At 65.2% G+C, this 12,840-nt stretch overlaps 3 protein-coding genes across 3 annotated transcripts in view; 1 reads left to right on the plus strand and 2 right to left on the minus strand.

Moving 5' to 3' along the window:
* Positions 1-497: 497 nt before the first annotated feature.
* EMIHUDRAFT_458785 (hypothetical protein) lies at positions 498-2,661 on the plus strand (the record flags this gene model as incomplete). The annotated part of the gene is made up of 8 exons (XM_005771573.1): positions 498-974; positions 1,068-1,256; positions 1,465-1,545; positions 1,701-1,846; positions 2,025-2,072; positions 2,151-2,278; positions 2,350-2,528; positions 2,632-2,661. Coding segments are annotated over exons 2-8 (669 nt in total), but the record flags the coding sequence as incomplete, so codon positions are not given.
* A 3,589-nt stretch (positions 2,662-6,250) lies between these two features.
* EMIHUDRAFT_243150 (hypothetical protein) lies at positions 6,251-9,203 on the minus strand (the record flags this gene model as incomplete). The annotated part of the gene is made up of 4 exons (XM_005771574.1): positions 6,251-8,002; positions 8,285-8,494; positions 8,627-8,851; positions 8,931-9,203. 4 exons carry the CDS (start codon positions 9,201-9,203, stop codon positions 6,251-6,253), a joined length of 2,460 nt encoding a protein of 819 aa, XP_005771631.1.
* A 3,209-nt stretch (positions 9,204-12,412) lies between these two features.
* The window catches only part of EMIHUDRAFT_243151 (hypothetical protein), a gene marked incomplete at both ends in the record, with an annotated part of 10,941 nt that continues 10,513 nt past the window's right edge, over positions 12,413-12,840 (minus strand). The window contains one exon of the mRNA XM_005771575.1: positions 12,413-12,814. Coding sequence (XP_005771632.1) covers positions 12,413-12,814 — 402 coding nt within the window. The remainder of the gene's footprint in view (positions 12,815-12,840) is intronic.

A 12,840-nucleotide genomic window follows, 5' to 3' on the forward strand; every position in this document is an offset into this window, starting at 1 on the left:
AACTGAGGCGCCCCAGGGGACCCCGCAATTCCCTTCCCCCCTCGGAGGGCCGGACTGAGGCGTCGAGGGCCCCACTCTTTCCTTCGCATAGCGGCCACTCTTCGGATCGCTGGTCGAGCGACCCGGGGGATGCCCCGCGCGCCTGACCCAGGCGCGGAAACGAATCTGCGAGGCGTGGCCGCTCATGCGGCCCGATGGGGAGGAGGGGAAGACGTAGGGCGTGCTTGCGCGCCTTTCTGAGGCCCCTCCAACCCACCCGCGCTAGGTCTCGGGGGACGAAGGGGTCACACCCGACGACCTCGGGAACTAGCCGGGGCAGTCGGAGAAGGGGCAACTCCGTGCACTGACGGTCGGCCGTCAGAAAACACGCCTCCGTGGCTCGGGTTACACCAATCCTCGCTACCCAACGCGGCCAAAGGATATCCACCTCGAGAACCTCGAGAACCTAGGGGGGGGAAAATTCTCTTTTTCACCCAACCCCTGTTTTCAGTCGACCGCTGCCGCGGGCCCCCCGGGGCCGCTCGGCCGCTCGGCGGACACCACCCGCCAACGGCATATGACCACCAAGTTCCCCGCGCCGAGCTGGGCGACGGAGACCACCCACGCCAACCTCGCGCTCGAAGTGCGGAGCGGCGGGACGCTTCTGCGCCGGCACGAGCTCCCGCGCGGCCGCCGCGTGTTTGTGATCGGGCGGCAGGCGGACGTGGCCGACGTGGTGGTCCGCGACGACGAGACGGCATCGCGGCAGCACTGCGCCATCGTGCCGCGCGGCGAGCGCCTCTACCTCATCGACCTCCGCTCGACGCGCGGCACCTTTGTCGACGGGGCGCGCCTCCCGCCGAACGAGCCGACCGAGCTGTCTCCCGGCGCCAGGCTGGCGCTGTCGGACGCGCCGCCGTACTCGATCGAGCTCGTCGGCCTCCCGCGCGCCGGCCTTGCAGCCGCCTCCTCGGTGCCCATCTCCATGGCGGCGGGGGGGTCCCCCGGGGGGCGGCAACGTGCCGCCCCGGTGCAGCGGTGCCCTCTGGCTGTGAGCAGCGTCTCTTCACACCTGCAGCTGTGAACAGGTGCCGTCCCGGTTCTCGGGCGACCCGTCCTACTACAACCAAAAGTGGGACCCTGACGCGGCGGCCGCGAGGCGAGACGAGGCGCTTCAGTTGGAGACGAACCTCCGCTGGTCACCGCCGGCGTGGGCGGTGATGGGGACGGGCGCGAGCCTCGCGGTCAACCTCGTCGAGGGCGGGGAGGTCGTCCAGGCGCTCGGCCTGCGGCAGAGTGATTCGTAGTGGATGGTTCAGAGTCATTGCTGGACTCTCTGAGCCAGATGACTCAATCTCCCGCTATCTCCCCCTATCTCCCCCAATCTCCCCCAATCTCCCCCAATCTCCCCCAATCTCCCCCAATCTCCCCCAATCTCCCCAGTCTCCCCCAATCTCTCTCAAGTAGTGAATGCGTCTCAACCAGGCGCTCGACCTGAGCCAGAAGAAGGCGTATGTGCTCGGCCGCTCCCGCGAGCAGGCGGACTACGTCGTCCCGGACGAGTCGGTCGTGTGTCCGGGACACGTCCACGACATGTCCGAGACACGTCGCCGATAGGCGGACTACGTCGTCCCGGACGAGTCGGTCTCGCGGCCGCAAGTACCACACCCCCCCAGAGTCTCGAATCCAGTGTGGGTTCAGCTCCGTGGGTGGTGTGGTAGGTCTCTCGGCAGCACGCGGCGCTGATGCACGGGCCTCCCGACCCCCCCCGGCCCGGCGAGGCGCACGAGGCGCTTCTCACGCCGTGGCGCTGCCGCTGCGGCTGGGAGAACCGGCCGACGAACGGCGTCTGTGGCGGAGGCCGCAGGCACGCAATCTCCCACAATCTCCCCCAATCTCCCCGTCTCTCCCGCAATCTCCCGCCATCTCCCGCCATCTCCCCCGATCTCCCGCTATCTCCCCCAATCTCCCGCAATCTCCCCCTATCCCCCCCAATCTCCCCCAATCTCCCCCAATTTCCCTAAATCTCCCCCAATCTCCCGCAGGCCGTACGGGTGCGGCGTCAACCGCGCCGTCGGCTGTCCAGATTACCGGCACGCCACCGCCGCGCAGACGGCTCTTCACACCTCTAGCCGTGAGCAGCGTCTCTCCACACCTGCAGCTGTGAACAGGCCCGCCACCGCCGCGCAGACGTCGCTGCACGTGGCGGACCTCGGCTCGACCAAGGGCACGTTCCTCGACACGGGCGACGGCGTCTGGCGGCGGCTGCAGCAGCAGACGCCCATACGAGTGCCGCCCGGCGGCCGCCTCCGTCGGCGCGGCGAGTGCGAGGTGTGAGCAGCGCGTCTTCACACCTGCAGCTGTGAACAGGCGGCCGCCTCCGGCTCGGCGAGTGCGAGACGCTGGTGGTGCGTCCCGCGCCGCCCAGCCAGCCCGCGCACCATCCGACGCAGAGCATCGTGCCGATGGGCGCCGCCGCCCTCGCGGCGGCTCGAGCCGCCGCGGCGTCGCGCGCCGCGGAGGACGACAAGACGTCGGCCTACCGAAAGGCGAGCTCTTCCATCCCTTCACTCGTTCATTAGCGCATCCCACCGAGGGGCGATCTCCTCACTCAGATACCCAGTGCATTCACGCAGCCCGCCCTACCGAAAGGCGATGGAGGCGGCCGCGGCCCTCGTCGCGCCGCCCTCTCGCAAGCACGTCTCGGAAGCCTTCTCGGCGCTGCCGCCCCCGCCGCCGCCGCCAGACGAAGAGCAAGACGAGGCGGCGGAGGTGGCGGCGGCGGAGGCGGCCCAGCCTGAGCCGGGGTGGCCCGTGTCGGAGGCGAAGCGGCAGAGGGCGGGACCGGCAGAGGAGGGGTGGGTGGCGTGGGAGCAAGTAGAGTGAGGCGTAGAGCGTGAGCAGGCTAGATCTCTGGGGGCGACTCCGGACGCGCGGGAGCGTCCGGCTAGGACGACGTAGCTCGTACGGCTTTAGGGAGAGACGCGTTCGCGTAGCAGTAGAGCATCTGTGAGTGATGTGCGGCCGGTTCCACGACTGTTTGTTCATAAACACAATACTGAAACAATACTGCGGCGTGCGGGTCTCTCGTACTACGCGAGCGACCCCACAGCCGCCCAGGGCGAAAACGCGAGAGGTAAGGTAAGGTAAGGTAAACTTCTCCAGGATAGACTGTGGGACGATTGGACACAAGAAGACAGTGAGCTACCACAGGCGTCGTTGGCGCACATGCTGAGCGGCAACTGCGCTGGGAACAAGGAAGAGGCGCAGTCGTGGAAGCTTGACAAACACACGGCGAGGGCGACAGCAAGAGTCGAACGGGCGGCGCCTGACTCAAAAGACACAGCCGCATTCCTGAGACGCGCGAGGGCAGCCTCCTTAAAGGCAATGGGGTCTAGATTTGGAGCGCTCACCGAAGAGGAGTACGACAAAATAGCGCCCGTGATTGCCTGCACGCTGCCCGCACTCACGGACTCCATACCCGAAAGAAAGAGAGGGGAGCTCTCAGGAGAGGTGACGAGAGAAACTGTGGGGAAGGCAGCCTCGATTGCCGTACAGACATGGGTGCGAAACAACGACAAGACCAAGGCAAGGGCAGAGGAACGAGAGAAGAATAGGGTGGATAAAGCGCCTGTTTACGGCATGGAGGGTGAGCCACGCTGAACGTGCTGAACGTAGAGCCGCACCATTGCCACAAGTGACATTGTGGGGCGAGAGGCTCACGGCGGCGTCCTTGCCTGAGGCTGCAAGATCTGTCCTCCCTGTGTATTCATCCGCCGAGCAGAATGGGGCCGAGCTCATCTGCCGGGACTGCACCCGCGATGGCGACGGCGGCGGCATCGATGTGGGATCTGGGGCGGGCGCAAAGACAACACCGCGAACCGGTGACTGCACTTCCGAGGAGGGTTCCCCGCAGACGGTAGCGGCGAACCGGTTGGCAGCCGAGCATGTCATGCTGTAATGCGACTCTGAGCGCGGCGCGTCCTGCGCGGGGTCACGCTCTGGCACCGCATCGATGGCGGGCAGCACGTTGGGGTTTGCGACAGCGCCAAAGCCGTGGGATGCTGGCGTGGTGTTGGAGAAGTCAACGACCTGCGCAGGTGCGGGGTGTCAACCTGCCTTCTGCACCTACCACAGTGTCAACCTCGAGAGGCCATCTCGCGCACCGGGATCGCGGCCGCGTCGGGCACAAACACAGAGTCGCCGGGGCCTTTCGGTCGAAGGTCGGTGACGAAACTTTTTGCAATCTTCTTACTAGCTCTAGTGACGCTCAGGCGACGTGCCACCGTTGGACGACTTTAGTATTGGGAATACCTTTTCTTTTTGAAAAGGTTCACCTCCGCATGGAGAGACCGCCCTTCGGGCACCATCACGCCCTCCGGGCATACTCCGAACTCCCACACGCCAATACACGCGCGGCCGGCGCCTCTCATGCCCTTCTCCAGGCACACCGCGTGAAAACTGCGCGTACGTCCCCGCGCGCACGCAAACACGCGCAGCGCCATTTCAGAGCTGTGCCCATGTGCGTCTGCCCTGTGCTGGCGCCCCATGGCCGTCCCGCGCCGCCCGCACCAGCCACGCGCCCCTCGCACCACCAGAGTCAGCCGCATATCCACTCACGCCGCGACGCGCGCGCCGCAGCACACCTCACCAGCACACCTGCGCCTTTTTGCGCCCTGTGCAGGCTCTGCAGACTGCTTCTGGCATCTCATAAGCGGCTGTACCAGGACGCGCCGCGAGTGAGACGCAGATCCGGCACCGCGCAGGCGCGCACGCACGCCCGCACGCGCGCGCGCGCGCGCGCGCGCTTCCGCTCTCTGCTGCACAGACTGCCAGCCTGCACACACAGCATACAGCACCATGTGCACGCATACGCCTGACGATGCAGCCCGCACTCCACAACAATAGCCTGCCTCACGCCTCACCACGCCACCCCGCGCTCACACCGCCAGCAGCCCGATCAGAGAAACTGCAGCGCGCGCCTCTGCACGCCTGCTCCTTGCACTCTGAGCCTTCTCAATCCACCCCGTCGCCGCGCCTCCCCGGGCACACCGCAGCGAAGATGTGAGTCGAAGTATTGGATATCGGCCGAGCCTGCGCCTGCCGCACACAGTTCTTTTTACTGCCAAAGCATAAAAAGAAAAACACGAGGGCGACTTGCACTTTGGTCTTTGCACTTTGCACTTTGCACTAAGCGCAAATTTTACGTATGTGCATAGTGCAAAGAAAAAACACCGGAACCCACTTCCCCTCCCCCCCCGAGATTCAGAAAATAATTAACATTCTGTCTAAAGGCCCGGGTTCGGGTTTATCTCGGACATGTTTTTGGCCACACAAAGAAGTCACTGTGAGAAAAAAAAGAGAAACTATTTATCACCTTTAACAAACAGCGACGACCAGCAGCAACGACCTAAAGCAGCGTCCTGCCGAGTGTGTGTAGCACCGACGCAGACGCACCTCAGGCACTACACTACGACGGCTAGGCAGACCTCACCAGTCCGATAAGGATCAACTGGAAGGTTGAACCTCGAGCTTAGACAGAACGGGCGCGACAGACTCCAGGGGAGATCACGCTCTACTCGGGGCACCAAGGAGGAAAACCAAAACCGTTTGGGTGCCCTACAAAAACCCAACGGGAAAAAACCTAAAGGTCACACACCTCCCCCCCACGTCCCCCCCCCCTTGGGGACGTAGCGCACGCCCTTGCTCGGAGAGAGTGGGGGGGGAGGGGGGGTGGGGGAATAGGAGGAGCCAACGAGCTCGGAGTAAGGTCCACAGTAGAGAGGCCGGCATTTAAGGCGTAACTTCACCCTCGCTCACCTCGAGTATATCTAGGCGCCCTGGTGCAGTCGGTCTTCGGATCAGCGGCCAGCTTCCCATCTAGGGCAGGGAACCCCCAGCGACGCTAGTGTGGCCTACGGTAGCCATAGCTTGTACGCGATCCCGGGGCAGGGGGGTGTGGACTCTGGAGCTCCAAGAGAGGATAGAGAGAGGAAGGGAGATTGGTGTGCCGGTTTTTTGAGTTAGCAATTTTTTTTTTAGTATTGGGAAGGAGATAGTAGGCGCACGTGTACCTCCAATGTTTGTGCATGTGTGTGTCAAACATGCCGGGGGCGCAATTTCGCAACACGTCGATAGTCATGCGACATTCATGCGGTTCGATGCATGGCGGGCCCGCAGCCATCATTGCTCGAAGCTCACTCAAAAGTGGCGCACGCGAGCTGCGCGCTTACGAAGCACGAAAGCTGGCAGCTTTCCAGAGCAGTCAGAATCACAAGCTGCGTCTGGTTCCGTGACGGTATTGGACTCTTTTCGTGACGGTATTGGCGTGCCAACGAAATCGCAGGTACAATGTCGGCAGGGGAGCCAACCCTTTCTGCTTCCGTAGGTGAAGCTCTAAGTTGTGCGTGCTGTCCTTCGAGAAGTTGGCCGGGTAATGCTGAAGGCGTCGCTGAAGTTGGGCGGGTACTTGTGTGAGATTCACGTCGCGGTGCCGACGGAATTTTGCGCCACTCTGTGACAGCATCCATCCCAATTGAGCGTCAACGTAGCCATAACTTCCAGCAAAATCCTCATCACTGCCCCCCGCACGCCAGTATGCCTGCCGATGAAAGAGCCAATTGGCCGGGTGTACGCTGCCTATATTCTCGCGGTTGAACATGTGCACGCTGTCGATGTCTGACCTCTCTGCAAGCCCAAGTAGCCCACGCGCCGCTTGCGGAGTCACCACCACGTCGGCATCTAGTCTCATCGCCCAGCACGTTGTCGCAGTGTGCATCAGCAGGTTGAGGGCTCCGACGTCATTCCAGGCGATCTTAGGAGGCTGAATTGTCAGCACACGGATCGGATACATCGGCTTGTTCGCACGCACCACGGATAGCGCTGAGTGCTCCGACGTCGAGCAGTCGTCCACCACGGTGAAGTGAAACTGCTGCGCCAGGCTCTCAGGCCATGTGGCCCAACCGCGCATGATATTGTGGAGTAAGGCCGGGCTGTTGTAGTACAACACGCCGAGCGTCACAATTCGCTGCTCGCAGGCTGATGCCGCGGCAGCAGCGTTAACTTTGCGTGCCGAACACGCGGCCACGGTGCGCGGCGGCCACCCATCCCCCTGTTCCTGCACATTGCGCGGGGTGTGCTGGTGACTCCAGCGTGGAGAAATGCACAAATAGCCTCGGTGCTCCTTACCGCCATCAGCAGTACTTTGGAGCGTTTCCGCTTGCGCTTCAGCAACTGTTGCCATGGCTATGGGCAGCGCACCCGAGAGGCCTCCTAACCCTTCAGCGAAATCTGAGTCCGGAAGCGCAGTGACGTCTGGCAGCGCAGTTGAGGATGCAGCAAGCGCGGCGCCGCCAGCGGCGGTGACCAAGCCGCCAGAGACGGTGGCCAAGCAGAGAAGAATGCCGAGCAGGCTGGACCAGCCGAGGCGGCGGGCCTTTGAGTTGCGGCGCCACATCACCGTGCCGACGACGGCCAGGGCAGCGGCCGCGGCGGCGACCTGCGGCGGACCCGCCGCGAGCCACGAGAAGGCGCTCGCGAAGAAGCCGGCAAGCGCCGCCGTGCCGGTGAGGCGCGCCGTGGCGGCGGCGAGGCAGGTGGCCCACGCCGCGCCGCGAGCCCCCTTTCCGCTCGCCGCGGTCGGCCAGGAGGCGCCGCAAGCGATGGCGAGGAGGATGAGCACGATTGCGGGCATGAGAAGCGGCGAGCAGCTCACGAGCGAGGACGGATTCGAGGCGACGGCGGGCGAGAAGGCCGAGGACGCCGCCGAGGCGACGCCGGATGAGAAGGCCGAGGACGCCGAGGCGACGGTAGACGAGAAGGCCGAGGCCACCGCCGTCGGTCTAGGCACGGCGGGCGCGCAGTGGCCGAAGGCGGGCATGCAGACGAGGAGCAGCCACCGGAAGGCGCCCTCGGCCTTCGTGTAGCCGCCCTGCACGCAGTTGGCCGCCGCCTTGAGGGCGGCGCGACCGCCGGCGCCGCACGTGCCAGCGCCGGCGCCGCACGTGCCAGCGGCGAATGGCGCCTTGCCGGACGTGGTCTGCGGCTCACGGCGCCGGTCCGGGCGGCGGCCGCGGCCGCGACCGTGGCTCCTGCCAGTCTTCGGCTTGCGCCAGCGCCTTGCCTTGCGCCGGCACTTCCTCGAGCGCCGCGACTGCAAGTCCGCCCACTTCTTCCGTTGATCGGCAATGAGATCGAGCGCGGCCATCGCCTTCTTGAGCCGCCCCTCCCAGTGCTCGCGCTCCTTGGCGGCCTCGGCCTCAGCCTGCCCCGCGCCCGCGCCCGCGCCAAGGGGCTTGGGCGCCACGGGCGCAATGCCGCCGGAGGTGGGGACTCCCGGCGACGGCGACTTCTTGCCGTCGGCGGGCGTAGCCTGGTAGCTGACGCTCTCGCCCAGCCGGCGGACTGCAGCCTCGACGCCGTCCACGTAGCCCGGTCCGGAGCCGCTGCGGGCCGACGCGGGCCCGCTCTTCCCCGCCGCCATCGGCGTGGGCAGGCCCGGGTAGCAGGTGGTGTCCTGCAAGCGCGATAGGGGCACGCGGGAAGGGAGATTATTACCGGTGGGAGAGCGAGGAGTGCCAGGAGAATGCTGCGGCGCGCTCGCCGCTGGGTCGGGCGTGTTGGAAACGGTCTTGGCCGGCTTCTCGACCTCCTTGGCAGCCTCCTCGGCGACGGCCTCCTCGGTGGCGGACTCCTTGGCGACGGGCGCCTCCTGGGAGGCGGCCTCCTTGGCGACGGCGGACACCTCGGCGGCGGCGGGCTTGATGGTCGCCTCCTCGGTGGCGGACTCCTCGGCGACGACGGGCTCCTCGGAGGCGGCCTCCTCGGCGGCGGCCTCCTCCTTCACGACGACGTCGTTCTTGACGCCGCACGCCTGCGCGAGGGAGAAACGTAAATGTTTGGAGACGGGGTCACCGCAGGGACAATGCCGATCCTGGCGTAAAAGTGCGCACCTCAGCTCCGAGCAAAGGCGGCAGCGTCAGGCTCGCGCGGCGGCGCTGATACCACTCCTCATACTCCGCACTGGAAGCGAAGTAGCCACCGACCTTGACGGAAGCCGTTGGCCCGAGCTCGGTCTGAACCTGGGCCCCCTCCGCGAAACAAAAGCTGATTGGCACCTTTGCGAGGCTCCGATGAAACACGTGGGGGTTGTCGAACCAGACGCCCTTTGTTGATCTCACAACCAAGAAAGCCGACTCGCCCTCGCTCTCATTGAAGTCGACCATGTAGCGCCTCTCGGCGCGCGTCCTGCATGCGGCGGCGGCCGCATGGGCAATTCCAGCGCGGAGCGGGCGGCGCAGTGCCGGAGCCCTGGCGCGGGCGTGGCGCGGCAGGGCGCGGCGCGGGCGCGGTGGCGCGCAATCATGCTGGCCGGGGATCGCGCCGCGACAGAGTACAGGGGGAGGGCGGAGGCGCGGCTCGGGCGGCGGCGCGAGCCCCTGCACGCGTCGCGCGGGCGGGGAGGGAGAGGGAGGGGAGGGAGAGGGAGTGGCGGGGGGCGGGCTCAGCGGCGCGGGGCCCCGGCCCTTGCGCTGGGCGGCGGGCGCGGCAGGGCGCTGCACCTCAAACGGCGTTGCGGGACGGCGTCCAGTCTGAAGGTCGCGCGAAAGAATTCCTTTGCCCTCGAACTGGTGTGTGTGTGTGTGTGTGTGTGTGTGTGTGTGTGTGTGTGTGTGTGTGTGTGTGTGTGTGTGTGTGTGTGTGTGTGTGTGTGTGTGTGTGTGTGTGTGTGTGTGTGTGTGTGTCCTGTCACTGCATCTCTGCCGGTTCCTCCCGTCGCCTCTTCTTTGTTCGAATGTTTTATACAGTACTCATCGGGGGCGACGCAATCGGCGATAGGGGCGCGTCGCTGGCGAGCGAGGGCTACGGGCCAGTTGTCACTTCGGCGGCGCACCCAGCCTACCTCGGTGCGCGAAGGCATACCAACAACACGGCGGAACTAACCGCCCTAGCCGAGCTCCTCCGGGCTCTCCTGTCCTCGTCACCGCAACGAGCGGGCTCACGCGGAGTAGTGCGGACCGACAGCGAGTACGCGGCGGCGTGCATGATGGGGAGGGTGACCCCCAAAACGAACAGACAGCTAGCGGAGCGCCTTCGTTCCCTCTGGCGACGCCTTCGCGCCAAACACACCGTGACGTGGAGGCATGTGGCGGGTCACAGCGGCAACAAATGGAACGACTACGTCGACGAGCTAGCTGCTCGCGGCAGGCAAGGTGACAGAGGCTCAAACGCTGCCGAGTGGGCGGACAACACCATCCCGACGGACACTCCCGACGAGGGGAGCGACACGGAAGGACCCGCCCCCGCCCCTCGGGGCGGGGGCCCCCGCCCCCCCGGGGGGCCCGTTGGGGCCCCTCCAGGGGGCGACCCCTCCGGGGAGGCCGGCCCTCCCCGTGCCGGTTCTCCCCAACCAACCCCGCCGGCAGCGCGAGCTGCCGGCCATATTGAGCGGTTCAACCGCGTCGCGCACTCGTCCCAACCGAGGGCCGCAGACTCGTTCTGCGCGCCAACGGCTGGTGACGCTGTGTTGCCCTTGAGCTAGTCCTTCCCCGGTCGCCTAGCCTCTGCGCTGTCTGGCGGACGCCTGTATGCCATGCACGCGGACCACGCTTGCGTGGATACGTGGCTGGCAGGCTGACCCGTGTGCGGGGTAACCCGCGCACGGGGAAGCTTCACGGGTTCGAGCCGTCAAACATTGAGCAGCGGAGGTGTGCCGAGGGGGACCGGGAGGCGGTAAGCCGTCGTCGCCCGGCGCTGCATGCAGCACCGTGGCGATGGCGCTAAGAGGTTCCTCTTTTCCGCGCCCCCCCCGCAAGGCGCGCGATACACGTTTTTCAATCCATCCTTCACGAAGCCCTCCCATGTAGCTAGCGTTCTTGGCGAATGTCTCGAAGTGGCCAGCAGGCGCTGTCTGCTCGCGGCCTGTGCGGGCCGCTCGTCCTCCTCGCCCTTCTTTTGTCCTCCCGTCCCTCCCCTCCACCATGGCCTCCTCGGCACTTCTTTCTCCATCCGCCTCGCCCTGCCTTTTCGTATCGTGCCGTTCGCCCTCCATTCGGTGACTTCCATGGCTGTCCGCCTCCTTTTGGGTGGCGCTCTCGATACCGTTGCGTCAACCTCGACGTCGCTGTCGCCCTCCCCGTCCCCGTCCCCGCCGTCGCCCGTGCCTCGGTTCGCGTCATCGGTAGCGTCTCCGTTGCCCCCTCGTGCTCCGCCGTCGCCCTCTCTGCTCGGGCCGTTCGCGATTTCGCTCCTCCTGCGTGTCGCCCCTCCGTCTCCTCCCCTGCCTTCGTCGTCATCGTCGCTGTCGCGAAAGCCCTCCGGTCCCTCGATTCCCTCGTCTATCCCCTCCGCTGCGTCGTCCCAGTTTATATCCTCATCTTCTGTGCGCGTTGTCGTTCCCTCCCCCTCTCCATCGTTGTCGCCTCCGTCGACTGTGGCGCTGCCTCTTCCCTCGCCTCCGTCCTCCTCGTCTCGCCTGCCGTCGTCCCGTGTCTCCTCGTCCTCGCCATCGCCTTGGCCGTTGTCTACCTGTTCATCGTGTCCCCTGCCGCTTCTGGCATCGCCGTTGGCTTCCTCTCTCCCCCTTTCCTCCCCGCCCCTCTCGCTGTCTGGTGTTAATGGACCCCCTTCCTCTCCCTCGCCACCGTCACCGTCACCATCCCCGTCGCTCCCGCCCTCCATCCCCGCCGCCCTTTGTCTCACACTCGTCTCTGCCATGTCCGCCGTCGCCGCCGTCCTGTCTGCTGCGCTCGGTGCTCCGAGGTACAGTCGCTTATTGTTGCTCAGGATTAGCTCACGCACCAGGACAGCCTCCTGCTCGTTACTTTGGCTTGCCGATATGCATCCAAAGTTCCACGCTAGCTCCTCCTTCGTCACGTCTATCTTTTTGCAGTATCTCCCCTTGAGAGCGATCGTCATTCGGCGGTGATGGACTGCCGCGCTGGTGGACGAGTGCGGGGCCACGCGCGAACAAGTGAGGCCGAGGGTGCGCTGCAAGCTGTACGTACGTCTCGGCGGTCGGCGCAGCAAGATAGTCAGTGGGGCGTGGTAGTTGGAAGATAGTGAGGAATGGATCTAGAACCGTCGTGCATCCTTCGTGCCACACGTGTGTCGGCGTCACGTGCTACCGTTATCATGACGAGACACAGACAGCGACATATACAGCGGAGAGCGCACACAGCACAGTCACACCGCACAGCACACAGCACGCAAGCACACTGTACACACAGGCACTGTACAGGCATACTCTACAGACACGTCAACAGGCGGCAGTCGGCGCACGGAGGTCCCAACACCCAAGGTAAGCCCGGGGGCCCGCAGCGCATAGGTACAGGACAGGTACAGGCACACAGGGCGGCACCCCCCGGCCTCCGTGCGTAGCTGCCTGGGGGCGGGGAAGTTTGCCTTCGAGCGTGGATTTTAGCTGGGCAGTCCTTCAGTCTTTCGGATAGCCGTCTGCGCGGTAAACAACTGACTCCGCGGTAATGTCGGAGGCGCACGAGCCGCTTTGCTTGATCATCAAAACGCCCCAGCTAGGCGCGGCCATGCGGCGGTCATCGTCGGATGCAAACTCGCAGCTGCCCTTGACGCAGCCGGTGCCCGATCGCACTGTGAGGTTCCGGCAGATGCCAGGGCACTGGCCGTCCTCATCTGCAGAGAGGGCCCAGCAGACAGGTTCAATGTCTTTAGACGAGTCAGGCGCGCCAAACTGGAATCCTGCGCAGTCCGATTGCGATGTGCACGCAGCCTCACAAGATGGGAAGGTGCGCGCGGACTCAACCCGAACAAGGCCGACATCCAAACACGTTGCCTCAAATCGAGAGTAGCCTGCCACCTCCTGCAAGTACGGCCAGCAGCCCGGGA

Source organism: Emiliania huxleyi, assembly GCF_000372725.1.
Source record: "Emiliania huxleyi CCMP1516 unplaced genomic scaffold EMIHUscaffold_379, whole genome shotgun sequence".
Lineage (NCBI taxonomy): Eukaryota > Haptophyta > Isochrysidales > Noelaerhabdaceae > Emiliania > Emiliania huxleyi.